The sequence below is a fragment of the Dendrobates tinctorius genome, unplaced genomic scaffold, assembly GCF_039654945.1.
Source record: "Dendrobates tinctorius isolate UK_male_01 unplaced genomic scaffold, ASM3965494v1 ptg000003l, whole genome shotgun sequence".
NCBI lineage: Eukaryota > Metazoa > Chordata > Amphibia > Anura > Dendrobatidae > Dendrobates > Dendrobates tinctorius.
In genome coordinates this window covers 19964576-19983874 of record NW_027361671.1, presented here as the reverse complement: position 1 = coordinate 19983874, position 19299 = coordinate 19964576, and the positions used below count along the sequence as shown (strand labels likewise).

Below are 19299 nucleotides of genomic sequence, written 5' to 3'. Positions count from 1 at the left end.
GGGCAGCGATGATAATGTCGTAAAGCGCTGGGGAATTAATGGCGCTATATAAATGAGTTAAATAAATAAAAATAAAGTGCTAGTATTCGAATATATACATCATGATGATTTTGTGGACGCTGCCACTGTGCCAACAAGATCGGGTGCAGGATCATAGACAGTCCGTGATCCCATGAATAAGGAGAAACAATCAAATAGGAATTCTCTATAAATGATCACTGACATATTGTCATTCAGTACATATCGTAGCGGATGTCACAGAAAGGAATTGAAATTTATTACAAGCATACCTTGTATAAATATAATGTAGACGTCTCCACCAACAGAAAGAGCTTCCACATCCTTAGTTCCAGTAATTGGCACATTTTGTGAATTTCCAAACCGATTATTAGACCATAAGAACATCAAAGAATTCTGGTCATAACCTCCAAGAGAAAGCACCATGTAGACAGCTCCCCCACGAGTGAATACTGTTATCCCTGTAACACCAGGACTGGAGAGATTTTGAAATTGTAAAAATATACCATTGTTCCATTTAAAGACCTGGAGAAGACAAGAGAACAGTCGCGTTGTTGTACAATTATGCCACCACTTCCCACCCGTCAGAACTTTTTACATATACGGTACATACAGTGGGTACGGAAAGTTTTCAGACCCCTTTAAATTTTTCACTCTTTGTTTTATTGCAGCCATTTGGTAAAGTCTAAAAAGTTCATTTTTTTAATTTTGTACACTCTGCATCCCATCTTGACTGAAAAAAAACAGAAATGTAGAAATTTTTGCAAATTTATTAAGAAAGGAAAACTGAAATATCACATGGTCATAAGTATTCAGACCCTTTGCTCAGTCACTCATATTTAAGTCACATGATGTCCATTTCCCTGTGATCCTCCTTGAAATGGTTCTATTCCTTCATTGGAGTCCAGCTGTGTATAATTAAAATGACAGGACTTGATTTGTAAAGGCACACACCTGTCTATATAAGACCTCACAGTGCATGTCAGACCAAATGAGAATCATGAGATCAAAGGAACTGGCCAAGGAGCTCAAAGACAGAATTGTGGCAAGGCACAGATCTGACCAAGGTTACAAAAGAATTTCTGCAGTACTCAAGGTTCCTAAGAGCACAGTGGCCTCCATAGTCCTTAAATGAAAGAAGTTTGGGACCACTAGAAGTCTTCCTAGACCTGGCCGTCCAGCCAATCTGAGCAATCGTGGGAGAAGAGCCTTGGTGAGAGAGGTAAAGAAGAACCCCAAGATCCCATGTGGCTGAACTCTACAATGCAGTAGGGAAATGGCAGAAAGTTCCACAAAGTTCTACTGCAGCGCTCCATGAGTCGGGCCTTTATGGCAGAGTGGCCCAATGGAAGCCTCTCCTCAGTGCAAGAGATATGAAAGCCCACATAGAGTTTGCTAAAAAAAAAACCACATGAATGACTCCCAGACTAAGAGAAATAGGATTCTTTGGTCTGATGAGAGGAAGATAGAAATTTTTGGTGATAATTCTAAGCTGTATGTGTGGAGAAAACGAGGCACTGCTCATCACCTGCCCATTACAAACCCAACAGTGAAACATGGTGGTGGCAGCATCATGCTATGGGGGTGTTTTTTAGCTGCAGGGACAGGACGACTGGCTGCAATTGAAGGCAACATGAATGCGGCCATATCCTGGATGAAATCCTATTCCAGAGTGCTCTGGACCTCAGACTTGGCTGAAGGTTCACCTTCCTACAAGACAATGACCCTAAGCACACAGCTAACACAGCTAAAATAACAAAGGAGTGGCTTCAGAACAAGTCTGGGACCATTCTTGACTGGCCCAACCAGAGCCCTGACCTAAACCCAATTAAGCATCTCTGGAGAGACCTGAAAATGGCTGTCCACCAGCATTCACCATCCAACCTGACGGAACTGGAGAGGATCTGCAAGGAAGAATGGCAGAGGATCCCCAAATCAAGGTGTGAAAAACTTGTTGCATCATTCCCAAGAAGACTCATAGCTGTACTACCTCAAAAGGGTGCTTCCACTCAATACTGAGCAAAGGGTCTGAATACTGATGACCATGTGATATTTAAGTTTTTCTTTTTTTAATAAATTTGCAAAAATTTCTACATTTCTGTTTTTTTTTTGTCAAGATGAGGTGCAGAGTGTACACTAATGAGAAAAAAATGAACCTTTTTGGATTTACCAAATGGCTGCACGGAAACAAAGTGTGAAAAATCTAAAGGGGTCTGAATACTTTCCATACCCACTGTAAGACTGTAACTCTTTGAAGGTTTCATCTCATGGCCAAACATACTTGGAGAACTAAAAAGGTCCTGTTCACACTGTTACCGTAGTGCATTCATGGGTTCCTGAAAGCCCCTAAAAGAAGGACACAGATAAATCCCCATTGGGGCCATAGATTACTATGACATGAACAGAGTTCAAATATACTGTATTTATTTTTTCGAAAAATGTCCATCTTTTTAAACCAGCACAGAAATGCAGCCTGCCAAGTTTGTCTGTGATTTCATATGGGCGCACACTTTCACAAAAAAGAACAAATGGAGTTAATCTGAACTCTATTCGTGTCAAAGCAGTCTAGAGGGATTCAGGAGAAAGCGCCAAACGCACTGCAAAAATACAGTATGAAAAGGGCATAAGGCATATGCTTAACCCCTTAACGACAAGGGGTATTTTTGGTTTTGCATTTTAATTTTTCCCTCCCCATCTTCCCACAGCCATAACTCTTTTATTTTTTCATCAATATGGCCATGTGAGGGCTTGTTTTTTTGCAGGACGAGTTGTACTTTTGAACATCACCATTGGCTTTACCATGTCGTGTACTACAAAACAGGAAAAAAATTCCAAGTGCGGTGAAATTGCAAAAAAAGTGCAATCCCACACTTGTTTTTTGCTTGGCTTTTTTGCTAGGTTCACTAAAAGCTAAAAGTGACCTGCCATTATGATTCTCCAGGTCATTACGAGTTCATAGACATCAAACTTGTCTAGGTTCTCTTTTATCTAAGTGGTGAAAAAAATTCCAAAGCTTGTAGAAAAAAAAAAAAACCCGCCATCTTCCGAGACCTGTAGCGTCTCCATTTTTCGTGATCTGGGTCAAGTGAGGGCTTACTTTTTGCGCACCAAGCTGATGTTTTTAATGATACCACTTTTGTGCAGATACGTTCTTTTGATCGCCCGTTATTGCATTTTAATGCAATGTCACGGCGACCAAAAAAACATAATTCTTGTGTTTTGATTTTTTTCTCGCTACGCCGTTTAGCGATCGGGTTAATCCTTTTCTTTAATGATAGATCGGGAGATTCTGAACGCGGCTATACCTAATATGTGTAAGTGTGATTTTTTTTTTCTATTGTTTTATTTTGAATGGGGCGAAAGGGGGTGATTCAAATTTTTAAGTTTTTGTTTATTTTTTTCATATTTTTTTAAAACTTTTTTTTAACTTTTGGCATGCTTCAATAGCCTCCATGGGAGGCTAGAAGCTGCCATAGCACGATCAGCTCTGCTACATATAGGGGATGCTCAAATCGCCTATATGTAGCAGAAATACAGCTTTGCTTTGAGCGCCGTCCACCGGGTGGCGCTCACAGCAATCCGGCATCAACAACCATAGAGGTCTCCAGGAGACCTCTGGTTGTAATGCCAACGCATCGCTGACCCCCCGATCACGCAACGAAATTCCGGCCGCACAGCAGGAAGCTCTAGTTAAATGCCTGCTGTCAGCGTTTGACAGCAGCGTTTAACTAGTTAATAGGTGCAGGTGGATCGCGATTCCACCTGCACCTATTGTGGGCACATGTCAGCTATTCAAAACAGCTGTCATGTCCCAGCTTTGATGCGGGTCACCGCCGAAGCCCTCATCAAAGCGGGGGGAGACGTCCAATGAGACTAGATGTTCCCCGATCACTGTCAGTGCACAACGTACGAGGCTCACAAATTTGCAATGACATGCATATACAGGGTGGGCCATTTATATGGATACACCTAGGTAGCCTACTTCAAAATGGCCGCCATGGTCACCTCCCATCTTGAAAAGTTTTCCCCCTCCCATATACTAATGTGCCACAAACAGGAAGATGATATCACCAACCATTCCCATTCCATTTAGGTGTATCCATATAAATGGTCCATCCATGTCTAACCTTATAAATAGCCCACCCTGTAGTGTAGAGTGTAGTGTCCAGTGTAAAATTTGGTGGAGGCTGAATATTAGTATAGTGCTGTTCACCATATACATACATTCTAGGCATGTGTGTGATTCTACTCTTGTTGCAATAATTTGGGCAAAGCCCTCCACACGTTTTGGTGATATTGTGTAGCTAAATAAATTATAGAAGGATGCATAGACAGACAGGCAGATATAGATAGATAGATAGATAGATAGATAGATAGATAGATAGATAGATAGATAGATAGATAGATAGAGTTGAAACCAGAAGCTTACATACACTGTATAAAAAGACACATATACAAGTTTTTCTCAATATCTGACATGAAATCAGAATAAACGGTTTCAGGTCAATTAGGATTACCATAATTATTAATATTTGCCAAATGCCAGAGTAATGAGAGAGAGAGAATGTTTTAAGGCATTTTTAATACTACAAAGTCAGAAGTTTATATATACTAAGATTCCTATGCCTGTAAACATTTCTGGACTGCCCACATGATGATGTCATGTATTTGGAAGTGTAACAACCCTGCTGGCATCACTGCATGGCCTCCCATCCCCCGCACACCAACTTACTCAATGCTCCGGGTCATGCTGTGAATTCTGTTTGCTGCCAGTCCTATGCTCTGTGCCTCTGCTCTCCTGCATGCTTCCTGGCTATGTGTGTATAGTGGGGCGGCACCAGAACTCTCTGGTTCTTATGCAGTCAGGGAGCACCTCTCTAATCTGTCTCTAACCAATGACATAGAGCCCTGGATTATTTAGGTCTGCCACACCCACTGGAATATTGCCTGTACAATGTCTCAACTCAGTTAGCTCCTTGCTGCTGAGGAAGCCTGGCCCTGTTCTGTGTATCTCCTTCTCTGGAGGAATACTCCTAGCCTTGCTTAATATTCTTTGTCTGCCCTCCAGGAGGCTGCATATCCTGGTCTCTGTGTCTCGGCCCTAGCTTTGTGTTTACTTGTCCTACTGCCCTCCAGGTGGCTGTATTTCCTGTTCCCTGTACCTTGTCTTGTACTGTCTCCCTGTCTCCTTGTCTGTGGCTTCCTTCCCTGCTGTGTCTTTCCTTGTGTCCTCCCTGCCTGTGCTGTGCACCTTTGCAAGCTCTGTCTCTGTTCTGCACCTTTGCAAGCTCTGTCTATGCTCTGCACCCGTGCAGCTCTGCTGCAACTTCTCTCCACAGACCTTGTGGTTCAGCTTTGCTCCACTCCAGCTGCCGCTGAAGAACCTCTTGCTGCAGCTTCCTTCCATAAACCTTGGGGTTCAGCTTTGCTCTGTCGCTGCAGAACCTTTTGCTGCAGTATCTCTCTGTACTCCTGCGGCTCCGCCTACTCCACACTCCTGCAGCTCTGCATCCATACCTGCTCCTCCCATGTGAACAAGTCCAAACCTGTCCCGTTATATTCCATTCCTTCCTGCCAGTACCAGTTCCTGCTGTGTGAACAGGTCTCTACCAGTTCCTTCATACCTCACACCTGCCTGCCCTGTGTCTCCAAGCCGTGCCTGCCTGCCCTGTGTCTCCAAGCCGTGCCTGCCTGCCCTGTGTCTCCAAGCCGTGCCTGCATTCCCTGTGTCTCCAAGCCGTGCCTGCATGCTCTGTGTCTCCAAGCCATGCCTGCTTGCCCTGTGTCTTGGCTGTGCCTGCCGTGCCTTCCTGCCTGTCTATAGCACCTGTCCAAGTGACTTCTCCCCGAGTGGGATCAGCAGCCACAGCCAGACACCACCCTGGAGTGGTACCTGACAGCTATCTGCCGCACAAGCCTGACCTCACCATCAGAGGCTACAACGAAGACCGAGGTAGCTGTCGTAGTCACGCCACTTCCAGGGTAGTCTGGCTTGTGGCACAGTGGGGCCACAACCCCCCGACTCGCGCCAATCAGCTAAGGCGCGAGCGTGACAGGAAGCTTCTAATTTTTTGGCAACATCTGAGTTAATCAGAGACACACCTGCGGATGCATATTAATGCACACCTGAAACACACTGCTTCTTTGTGTAGCATCATGGGAAAGTCTAAAGAAATCAGCCAAGATATCAGGAAGAGAATTGTGGATTTGTACAAGTGTGGCTCAACCTTGGGTACAATTTCAAGGTACCTGAAGGTGCCTCGTTCATCTGTACAAACAATTATACACAAGTACAAACAAGATGGGAATGTCCAGCCATCATACCGTTGAGGAAGGAGACGGCTTCTGTGTCCCAGAGATGAACGTGCTTTGCATATGAACCCAAGGACAAAAGCAAAAGACCTTGTGAAGATGAAGGCAGAAGTTGGTAAGATAGTGTCAATATCCACAGTGAAACAAGATCTGTATCAGCATGGGCTGAAAGGTCACTCTGCCAGGAAGAAGCCATTACTCCAAAAGAAACATAAAACATCCAGATTAATGTTTACAAATGCATACATGAACAAATACCTTAATATTTGGAGACATGTCGTGTGGTGTGATGAAACTAAAATTGAACTTTTTGGGCATAATGACCATCGTTACGTTTGGAGGGAGAAGCTCGGAAGCCCAAGAACACCATCCCAACTGTGAAACACGGGGGTGGCAGCATCATGTGTGGGGTTGTTTTGCTGCAGGATGGACTGCTGCACTTCACAAAATAGAAGATATCATGAGAAAAGTAGATTATGTGGCAATACTGAAGCAACATCTCAACACATCAGCCAGGAAGTTAAAGCTTGGGCGGAAAAGGGTTTTCCAAATGAACAATGACCAGACGCATACTGCCAAAATGGTAACAAAGTGGTTTAAGGATAGCAAAGTCAATGTTTTGGAGTGGCCATCACAAAGCCCTGATCTCAGTCCTTTTGAATATTCATGGGCAAAGCTGAAAAGGCCGCTGCGAGCAAGGCGACCTACAAACCTGGATCAGTTATAACAGTTTAGTCAGGAGGAATGGGCCCAAATTCCCACCATCTGTTGTGAGAAGCTTGTGGAAGGATATCCCAAACGTTTGCCCCAAGTCATTCAGATTAAGGGTAATGGTACCAAATACGAATGAAATATATGTAAACTTTTGACTTTGCAGTAAGTAATAAAATGCCTAAAAACATTCTCTCTCATTATTCTGGCATTTGGCAAATATTAATAATTATGTAATTCACCTAAAACGGGAAAGGTTTATTCTGATTTCATGTCAGATATTGAGAAAAACATGCAGATGTGTCTTTTTATATAGTGTATGAAAACTTCTGGTTTCAACTGTAGATAGATAGATAGATAGATAGATAGATAGATAGATAGACTGGTTCTCTTAAAGTGTTTCCTTACACTGTTCAGACTTGACAACATATAAAACAAAAGACAATAAAAATCAAACAACTAACCTGGGAATTGCTTGTATTACTCCCAATGACCAGGTAATCTTCTCGACTTCCCAGTGAGAAATGTGTTATACTGGTTTCTCCTGTGACTTGAAGATTCTGTTTCTAAGTTAGGGAGCATATGAATTAGATAATATTGGAAGTCATAGATGTACCATGAAACACTTGAAAAACTTAAGGGTGTGTGCACACGCTGGGGATTCTGCTGGGGATTTTTCAGCGCGGATGTTGCAAAATCCGCAGGTCAAAAGACCTGCGGTTTATCTGCGGATTTCCCCTGCAGTTTGACACCTCTACAATGGAGCAGGCGTGAAACCGCTGCGAATTCCGCACAAAGAAGTGACATGCTGCGGTTTTGAAACTCCACACTGTGTGCCTTGCAGTTTTTGTTTTCCATAGAAAAGGGAGCCATGCCTACCAGGATAGAGATAAGGGTGGCATGTATACAAGGCTAGGGATGAGGAGGCATGCATACCAGGATGGGGATGAGGGCCATGCATGACAGGATAGGGATGAGGGGGGCATGCATACCAGGGTAGGGATGAGGGGGCCATGCACCCCAGGATAGGGATGAGGGGGCTATGTGTATCAGGAAGGGGATTAGGGGACCATACAAAAATTATGAGATCATTTCCAAATGTTCAGTTTGTCTGATTTTTCTCTTTATAGGTATATTTTTGAGCAAAATGTAAATTGTTCTTTTATTCTATAAACTAATGACAACATGTCTCCGAATTTCCAAGCAACAAATTTTGTTTTTTTTCTTTCTGAAAAGGAGAAATGGTCAAAATGAAAAAAAAAAAACATTGCTTTCAGACCTCAAATAATGCAAAGAAAACAAGTCGATAATCATTTAGAAACAACAATACTAATGTTTTAACTCAGGAAGAGTTCAGAAATCAATATTTTGTGGAATAACTATGATTATTTTTAATCACAGCTTTCATGTGTCTTGGCATGATTTCCACCAGTCTTTCACACTGCTCCTGGCGCAAAAATTTAAGCAAGTTTTTCTTTGTGACTATCCATCATCCTCTTGATTACATTCCAGAGGTATTCAATGGGGTTCAGGTCTGGAGAATGGGCTGGCCATGACAGGTGGTCTCTTAATTTTTGCCAGAGCTGTATATTCCAAGATAGGAGATATTAAGTACAGAATTGATCACATTTTTTGCTTCAATTTTTTTTCCTAATTTCCTCCTCTAAATCCGAGGTGCGTCTTATGGTCCAGTGTGTCTTATATTTTGAAAAATATGGTAATGACCTCCACAGCCCCATGAACAGTATGGTCCCCCATTCACAGTCCCTGATTTTATGGCCAAAATGCACATCCCCTCATTTCATGGCCCAAACGGACACCCCCTCATTTCATGTCCCCCCTGCACTGCCTTTCATTTCATGCCCTCCTGCACAGCTCCTCATTTTATGCCCCCATGCACAGCCCCTCATTTTATTCCCCCACCTGCGCAGCCATTTAGATTATTCCCCCCCATATGCACAGTCCTCCAGTTTATTCCATCTGCACAGTCCCTCAGTTTAATCCCCCCAACTGCACAGCCTGTTTATTCCGCCATCTGGGCAGACCCTCATTGTATTCCCCCATCTGTACAACCCCTCATTTTACCCCCTCTGCACAGTCCCTCAGCTTATTCCCCATCTGCACAGCCCCTAATTTTATTCCCCCATCTGCACAACCCGTCACTTTATTTCCCCATCTAGACAGCCCATCAGTTTATTTCCATCATCTGCACACCCCGTTTACTGACCCCAACTACACAGCCTCTCAGCTTATTCCCCCGTGTGCACAGCCCATCAGTTTATTCTCACCCATCTGCACAGCCCCTCTGTTTATTTCCCTGCATCTGCGCAGCCCCTCATTTTATCCCCCCTCTGCATAGCCCCTCAGCTTATCCCTCATCTGCACAGCCCCTCATTTTATTCCCCAATCTGCACAGCCCCTCATTTTATCCCCCATCTGCACAACCTCTAAGCTTCTTTCCCCCATCTGCACAACCCCTTGCCTCATTTTATCCCCCATTAGCACATCTCCTCCCTTCACCTCATCTTACTTTCCCCCGTTAGCACAGCCCCTCATCTCATTTTATTCCCTCATCAGTACAGCCCCTCTACTCATTTTAATCCCTCCATCTGTACAGCCCCTCCACTCATTTTACTCCCCCCATTAGCACTGACCCTCCCCTCATTTTTTCCCCTTCAACACAGCCCCTCAACTCATTTTATTCCCTCATCAGCACAGCCCCTCATCTCATTTTATCCCCCCAATAGCACAGCCCCGCACCCATTTTATTCCCCCATCTGCACAGCCCATCACCTCATTTTATTCCACCCCTCAGCACAGACCTTCACCTCATTTCATTCCCCCATCAACACAGTCCTTCACCTCACTTTATTCCCCACTTCAGCACAGCCTCCCAACTCATTTTATTCTCCCATCAGCACAGCCCCTCCACTCTTTTTATTCCACACATCAGCACAGTACTTCCCCTCATTTTATACCCCCCTGCACAGTAATATAAGAATAAAAAAGCTCATTCACCTAATCCAGGCGCTCTATCTACTATCTCCCTTTTGCAGCAGTGAACGCTGGATGGTGCGACAACGTCACTGCACCGTGCCATCCAACATCCCATGAGTGTGCCTTCTCCAATAAGACACAAGCCAGAAGTGGCCTGTGTTTTGCTGGAGATCCCGGCAGAGCATGGGAGATGACAGTTCCTCTGTTCTTGGCCCAGGCCGTACACACAGTAATAGCATTCATGTCCGATAAATGAGAATGCAATTGAGTGTAGGCAGGAATTGATGGCCGGGGCGTAGGACAGAGACAGGGATGAGCGGTGTCAGATACTGACATCGCTCACCTCTGTGCCTGCGCACCCTTCCGGTAGGCAGGAGGTAGCGCCCTAGGCAGGTGCTTACCCTGTGTACCCCTCGTCCCAGCCCTGTGTGGGTTATATCTCTATCTACCTGTGGGGTATGTCAGTATCTACCTACCCTCTGTTTATAGTGCCGAGATCTGTCACCCCCTACCTGCTCTCCATGTGTAGTGCAGGGGTCTGTCACTATCTACTTGCTCTCCATCTGTAGTGCTGGGTATGTCATTATCTATCTACCCTGCAATGGGCATAAAAAGAGAGAAAGTCATTGGGTGGCCACCATCCTCCCCTGACCTCAACTTTATTGAGAACATTTAGAGTATCCTCAAGCAACAGATGTATGCGGGTGGGAGGCAGTTCACATCAAAGCAGCAGCTCTGGGCGGCTATTGTCACATCATGCAAAGAAAATTCAAGCATAAACTATCCAAAAATTCACAAGTTCAATGGATGGAAGAATTGTTAACATGTTTTTGAATGAAAAAACTTTTTATTTCAGGAAATGTGTCCTCTTAATGCCGCAAGTTCAGCACATGACAATTTTCAGTTCTTTACAACCTATACAATGTTTGGAAACTCAGCTGCGCATAATAATTTGGAACAGTGTATTTTGACTTTTTTTAGTTTTGGAAAAAATACTGTTATCATTGGGAGGTTTGAGTCATTACACTGACTCATTTGCACCGGCCATTTAGGAAAATAAGATAGAAATAGCATTAAAAATTTGAAGCATGGCGCACAGTATAATCATCTTTTCCTTTTCTAGTTAGGCATATTTCAATCTACATGCTAAAATACATGAAATACTACAAATAATGTAACTAATGCTCTGTTATGTGTGAATGGAATAATGGGCATATTTACCAGTAATAATCCATTTTTCTGTGTGAATGTATAGACCTTGTTATTTGAAGGAAGATTACCATTTCCGCTCATAATAACAACAACCTGAGAGTCATTGGTTGTAAACGCGATGCAACGTATGGGGCTTTCAATGACAAACTCCTGTAAGAACGTAGAAGGCAGACAATGATGTTTAATAATTCACATATTGTTATGTTTTTTTTTACTTTCAAGGGATCAATTGACTTGATATAATTTATATTGAACCTAAACACTCTTAAAGGGGGTTTCTAACTCACAAAAATGGAAACAAAGGGTGTGGGGGATTACTTAAATTTTGGAACACAAAGGACAGTACTTATCCCATAAATCTACCACCCTTCCATGATTGCCCACAGGACTGCTACAGCCAAACACTGACCTCACCAGTATACCACTGAGGCCAGTGACTGGTTGTAGCGGTCAAATATGGAGGTCCTTTACATATGTATACACACAGGAAAAAGTAATATTATAGCAAACCTATTGAAATGATAAACCAACCATCAAATATTTCAACCAGCCTCATTCAGTTGGAACTACTCTTAGTTTGTGGCTCTCCGCTCTGGACTGTACAAGGGGTTATGAGCATGGGATGCCCCTATCCCCCGTGAAATCACATAGTGGTTCATTTACGTACATATTGTTGATAATGCAACTCTCTGTCTGCTATGTTACTTTCTGTTACAGTCAGGTAAGATAATATAAGTGTGCTATCATCGGGCTAGCTAACGTGGCTTAAAAACTGGTAACTTCAGGGGTTATTATAACATATGTACCATCAACTTAGTGTCAAAAATACCTACCTGAATGGGTACAAATACTCCCCGCCATTCATAGACTGTGCAAGTAGAGTTTGTGGCTGAATTTTTTTTCAGTAATACAGCATATTGTAGATCATCACCAGAGAAGAAACACCAAGAGGAAGAAGACTCATTGGGGAAACTTTGCATGACGGACAGCACAGTGTTGGGACCCTCTATAAAAATGAAAAATGAGTTCATGTAGTTACTACATATCTAACACTGAGTCTTTGCAACTCTACAGGATGCAATGTGGACTAGTTATGTGGACTTGAAATGACTACCATATTTATGTATTTAAGTTCTTTGGAATCTGTAAATTAAAAATATGATGTTTGCGCTGAATGTATGAAGACTTTAATGCCACTTTTCCTGACACATGATGGGAAAAGGGGTTAGGGCATTACAGATGTTATGAGCTTCTAGATATAGAAAAAGTAGGGCACCACAAGATGACAGGTCTGAGGCCTGTAGAAAACCATAATATTGGTTTTGTCACTTGATTGAGGGCTGTGGCTCTATTGTGAGCATCTTTGTAGATTATCCATGTCATTTTATAACTTTTCACATGTTTTTATGTGTGTGTTTTCAGTTTTCTTTTGTACCAAATAAAATATTTTAGTATTCTAGGTGATCCCTGAGTACATGGCTTGTGGATTTTTGTCTTTGTTCTATAGATGCTATGAGCTTGACATTGAAAGGGGTTTTCCAACTACCAAAGGTGCATTTTTCTTATTATAAATTAATCTGTATAGTATTATAAGTGAAAAACAATGTTTTTCTTTTGTTTCTACTTTCCTGCAGTTTTTGGTTCAGTGCCGCCATGTTGGCTATGTGCATGCTCCTCTTCCGGGTCAGTCAGCTTCCTGTGCAGTATGTAACCTCACAATTAGTGTAAGCCCTGCCCTCTATACTCCTCTCTGCCCACCCACTCCACTTTTATTGGCCAGGACTCCTGAATTGTTCTGTGTTGTCACTATTTCAGTGAAGGAACAGGGTCAGAGAAGCCATCCTGGGCCTTCTTGTCCTCCTCATACTCAGCAATACAGCCCATATATCACCGGCAATGCTTATAAAGTTGTTTTGTTTTGTTACAGGTCCTTCTATATTACCCTGTATTAGGTTACTGTGATGACAGAGCATTTTATCTTAATTAACCAGATGTCTATTTTTAGCAAGCCAGGAGGAATAGATTGTTATCTATTGAATTGTTGACTTTTGAATTTATATGTTTATTTCTGGTTGGTCAAGAAAACACAGACTTTGATTTGTATTAGCCTGTAATATTGACTTGTAAGTTGACAATTTGTTGTAACATATTGTGCTGTTATCCTGGATGACTAGTGATACAGGGTCAATGAACAATGGTGTTTGCTGATATGTTGATTACACATAGTCAGACAAGCCAGTTTGTTGACTTGCAAAATAGAGGAGGAAAAACTATGCAAATAGATTAAATAATTAAACAATGCGAGTTGATCTTGTCACCTTTACCTCTGGACTTGAAGGAAAGTTGTCAACTATAAAACGAGGATCTATACACCTCTGTAACATATACCTCGATACACAGAAATAACTCGTACATCCAGACATCCAGGGGAATCTACAGAATTAGAGCAAAATGACAAAGGAGTTTTGTGGCAAAAAAGAGAATAAACTTTACTACCTTTAAAAACATCAAACACACAAATAATTAAAAAGGATAACAACCTACGGTAATATCCAAATCTTTGGTGACACAAAAATGTGATATAACGTTGTATAATAAACCCATTAAAGGCTACGGCCCCTACAGGGAGGGCGTAGATAGGGGAATCTGCAGAACAAGAGGCATAGTCTACTGTGTGATAATATAAACTGCAAATGTCACCATAGGCATAAATACCGCACACGCGACCTGTCTCTATGCATTCACATTGTTGAAGTAGATAGTCATAATCCTGCATGAAGAAATATTGCACCCTTACCCATAAGTGGACCCAGTCAGTGTCACCAAAAGGAAAGAAAGGAACCCCAAAGCGCATTTCGCGCACGGTATTTGCAGCTTCCTTTGGGGGATAATATAACAGAAGGGCAGGATTATGACTATCTACTTCAGTGTGTAGAGAGACAGGTCGCGTGTGCGGTATTTATGCCCACAGTGACATTTACAATTTATTTTATCACACTAGACTATGCCTCTTGTTCTGTAGATTCCCCTATCTACGCCCTCCCTGTAGGGGCCGTAGCCTTTAATGGGTTTATTATACAATGTTATATCACATTTTTGTGTCACCAAAGATTTGGATATTGGCTTGTTATCCTTTTTTAATTATTTGTGTGTTGATGTTTTTAAAGGTAATAAAGTTTATTCTCTTTTTTTGCAACAAAACTCCTTTGTCATTTTGCTCTAATTCTTGCATATTCTGACTGACATACACAGTTAATGTTATATATGTCACAGCACTGAGGAGATTGTGAAATAGTAGATATACCCTATGCAGTATCTTACTTATGCCAAATGCGCTCCCCGATACCGTCTCCCACTCCACGCTCACAGACATGTTCAGGCCGTTGCTGCGGGACACTTTCAGATAGACTGTTGCATTGCTCTCTTCAACTGCTATGGAACTTGTTCTACATCATTCAGATTGGAGGGTAGATTGGAGAGAGAAAAGCATACACAAGCAATTAACATTGATAGGCTGTCTATATCTCAATTTTTTTTTTTGTTAATTTTAAAACTCTTTAACTGTTCTAGATATAGTATATGCGCCTTTTTATTTAGTGATACATTTTTATGGTCTTTACAAGGTGGTGGTGCTCACGGGAAAATAATGCAGAGCGGCCTGAAGACAAGCCCCCAAAGAAACCTGTGAGCACTGCCCCCTTGGTAAACACCTTACAAATTAGTACTAAAGGAAAAGGTTCATATCTCTGGAACCATATGGAGGATTGAAAACAACGTAATTAATACAAGGAATAATCAACAGAGCATTGCAAACAAAATGAAGACAAAACTGGGCACTTTCGACCTAGTGACAAATGGTCTTTAAGCTTTAAAACTTATATTACCTGTTATTTGAGGGGAAGATGCTGAACAGTCCTTGGGGTGCTTGGTTTTGGAGAACAGTTATCTCTAAGTGGATTCTAGTGCCCAGTCTAGCACCGCCTGTGGGATTAAGTAGCGTGACAGTAAAATGTTCATCCATCTCTGGTTCTTCATCCAGCACTGCACCAATTTCCAAAGTCTGTTTAGAAAAAAAATGAAGGAATCAAAATCTGAATCATGGTCCCATGGATTAAAGTCAATCACCCTCTCTTAATTTTTTTAAATCACATACATTTTTATTGAATTTTTCAACATACAACAAAAGACAACACCCATTCCGGACCACATAGCAATTAGCAATTATTATTATATTAATCAACATATATATAAGCTAAATACGGCAATCTGCACACTCATGTGCACATAAACATCATGAAAAATAAGTCTTAAGTCTCCAAGTTCTTTAGTTTTCACCTGAAACATGAAGGACATTATGGAAACAGACATATCTCGTTCGACACAAGTAATAATATTACCCAGCACCCCCAAGTAAGGACATAATATCCATGCCTTTCTTGAATTTTCCAGTCGTCCCATATTTTACAGAATTTATGCAGGGCTCTCCTCTTTTGATATACTCCTTCCAGACGTAGCAGTAACCCTCTCTTAATTTAATTATAACTTTATAAGGATTCAACTCATGATACAGCAGCTCATAGGCTTCATCATCCTCCCTATTTCAAGCACAGAGCTGGTTATATTAATTCATCACAATGTCTTAAATGTGTGCTCCCCCAAGTTCGCTGATCTTTTTCACACCTACTGGACCTGCCTGAGAATCCTCTCATTCTGTAAGGAAGGCCTGTATAAATTATAAATGGTGCTGTTTTTTGTCACTTAATCCCTAGCTATGTATTTTGTATTTTTGGAGACGTTTGGAAAACACCAATAAATTCTACTCTAAAAGAAGTTATAGTTAATCTCTTGCTTTTGGGAAAAATAATTAAGTAATAGTAAAAATTGGTTGTCTAAGCATATTGGGGGTGATTTATCAAAGTGGTTTTTTTTATCATAAAACTGATGTCAAATACTTCTAAAAGTCCTACATTTTTTGTGCAAAATGTAGTTGCGCAACAAAACAATTTTGAGATTATTGCCATTTTCATGGAGCTCTGGGAGGAGCTAAGCAGGAGGCGGGATGGGGTGTGGCTACGCCCACCTGTCAAATTAATCAATACTGATGGTATCTCTTACGCCAGAAGTTTTATTCCATTCAGGGACTGGAGTAACATTTCTAATAAACTACTAATAAGACTAAGAAGTGTTGAGCGCCTTTTAAAAAATTCAGTGCATCTTATTCCTGCATGACCCTCATCATGACTGACGTACGAAATGCCAGTCTTAATGAATGAACACCATTGTGTTTGAAACATGCGGAATATGTTGGCGCTATAGAATAAAAAAAAAAAATAATAATAATTATTATTATTATTATTATTATTATTATTATTATTGGTGCAGGTGTTGTTGCCCGTGATGGCGGAAGTGGCGGAGGAGAAAATGAAGCCAGATCCAGAGAGAAGTCGCTTTCCGTATTGTGTAGTGTGGACCCCGATTCCAGTGCTGACATGGCTTTTCCCATTCATTGGTCATATGGGAATCTGCACGTCATCTGGTGTGATTCGAGACTTTGCTGGTCCCTATTATGTCTCTGAGGATTGCATGGCTTTTGGGAAGCCTGTAAAATATTGGCAGCTGGATTCTAGTCTTGTATATGCCAGTGGGCCCAATCCGTGGGATACAGCTGTTCATGAAGTGTCTGAGGAATACAAGCACCGTATGCACAACTTGTGCTGTGATAACTGTCATTCCCATGTGGCTATGGCGATGAACCTGATGAAATACAATAACACATCCTGGAATATGGTGAAACTCTGTCTTTACAACCTGCTCTACGGCAGATATGTCAGGTGCCAAACAGGCATACATCATACTACCTGGTCATTCAGCTGTTGTGATTGAGTTGCACTCCATGCCGCTAGTGTGACCAATGTGGGCAAAGAATGGATGATAGTGGGGACCTTTTGGATCTCCGTTTCTTGACAGGAGAGGAGCAAAGAGCAATAACTCAAGTTTTGGAACGAGACACACAGCTAAGGGAGAAGGACCAACAGCGAATACTGTAAGTAATTACTAACTGTGGAAAAATAACATTTTTTAACCAAAAGTTAGACATAAGTCACTTTTCTATGCGTGCTTGTTTATTTCTTCAGGAAAGCAAATTTCCAACGGATGAGAGATGATCTTGGTGGAATTAACTGGGACGATATCCTGAGACATAAAAATACACAAAGAAAATGGGAGACGTTTATTAGCATCCTGAATAGGACCTGTGCACAATATATACCGCATGGGAATAAACATGCGAGAAATAGGAAGAAACCACTATGGCTAAATAGAGCTGTAAGGGGCGCAATAAGGGACAAAAATAAAGCATTTAGCGAATTAAAGCAAATAGGTAGTGATGAGGCATTAACTAAATACAGAAGATTAAATAAATTCTGTAAAAAGCAAATCAAGACAGCAAAGATTGAGACAGAGAGACTCATTGCCAGAGAAAGTAAGAATAATCCCAAAATATTCTTTAACTACATAAATAGTAAGAAACTAAAAAATGATAGTGTTGGCCCCCTTAAAAATAGTCTGGGTGAAATGGTGGATGAGGATGAGGAAAAAGCCAATATGCTAAATGACTTTTTTTCAACAGTGTTTACACAAGAAAATCCCATGACGGATAACATGATCAGGGATAAAAATTCTCTGTTAAATGTCACCTGCTTAACCCAGCAGGAAGTACGGCGGCGTCTAAAAATCACTAAAATTGACAAATCCCCGGGCCCGGATGGGATACACCCCCGAGTACTGCAGGAATTAAGCACAGTCATAGATAGACCATTATTTTTAATCTTTAAAGATTCCATAATAACAGGGTCTGTACCACTGGACTGGCGTATAGCAAATGTGGTGCCAATATTCAAAAAGGGGACAAAAACTGAACTTGGAAATTATAGGCCAGTAAGTTTAACCTCAACTGTGGGTAAAATCCTGGAGGGTTTTCTAAAAGATACTATACTGGAGTATCTGGAGAAGAATAACCTCATGACCCAATATCAACATGGGTTTACAAGGGACCGTTCCTGTCAGACTAATCTGATAAGCTTTTATGAAGAGGTAAGTTCCGGACTGGACCAAGGGAATGCAGTGGATGTGGTGTACATGGACTTTTCAAAAGCTTTTGATACGGTGCCACACAAAAGGTTGATACATAAAATGAGAACAATGGGGATAGGGGAAAATATGTGTAGGTGGGTTAAGAGCTGGCTTAGGGATAGGAAACAAAGGGTGGTTATTAATGGAGCACACTCAGACTGGGTCACGGTTAGCAGTGGGGTACCACAGGGGTCAGTTTTGGGCCCGCTTCTTTTTAACATATTTATTAATGACCTTGTAGGGGGCATAGAGAGTAGAATTTCAATATTTGCAGATGACACTAAACTCTGCAGGGTAATCAATACAGAGGAGGACAATTTTATATTACAGGAGGATTTATGTAAACTAGAAGCTTGGGCTGATAAATGGCAAATGAGCTTTAATGGGGATAAATGTAAGGTCATGCACTTGGGTAGAACGAACAAGATGTATAATTATGTGCTTAATTGTAAAACACTGGGCAAAACAGTCACTGAAAAAGACCTGGGTGTATGGGTGGACGACAAACTCACATTTAGCGGCCAGTGTCAGGCAGCTGCTGCAAAGGCAAATAAAATAATGGGATGCATTAAAAGAGGCATAGATGCTCATGAGGAGAACATAATTTTACCTCTATATAAGTCACTAGTGCGACCACACTTAGAATACTGTGTACAGTTCTGGTCTCCGGTGTATAAGAAAGACATAGCTGAACTGGAGCGGGTGCAGAGAAGAGCGACCAAGGTTATTAGGGAACTAGGGGGTCTGCAATACCAAGACAGGTTATTACATTTGGGGTTATTTAGTTTGGAGAATCGAAGGCTTAGGGGTAGTGTTGAGCATTCCGATACCGCAAGTATCGGGTATCGGCCGATACTTGCTGTATCGGAATTCCGATACAGACTTCCGATATTTTTTCAATTTTGGAAGTCGGCATCG

The 19299-nt window shown here is 41.6% G+C and overlaps 1 protein-coding gene and 1 pseudogene across 1 annotated transcript in view; one reads left to right on the top strand and one right to left on the bottom strand.

Moving 5' to 3' along the window:
* Positions 1-19299, bottom strand: part of ADGRV1 (adhesion G protein-coupled receptor V1) — a 732030-nt gene that overhangs the window by 440551 nt on the left and 272180 nt on the right. The window contains exons 45-50 of the mRNA XM_073580638.1: positions 15135-15310; positions 14572-14696; positions 12084-12256; positions 11194-11400; positions 7506-7607; positions 266-543 (exon numbers count right to left, since the gene is read on the bottom strand). Coding sequence (XP_073436739.1) covers positions 266-543; positions 7506-7607; positions 11194-11400; positions 12084-12256; positions 14572-14696; positions 15135-15310 — 1061 coding nt within the window. The remainder of the gene's footprint in view (positions 1-265; positions 544-7505; positions 7608-11193; positions 11401-12083; positions 12257-14571; positions 14697-15134; positions 15311-19299) is intronic.
* On the top strand, positions 16633-17133 carry LOC141092847 (transmembrane protein 222 pseudogene; annotated as a pseudogene).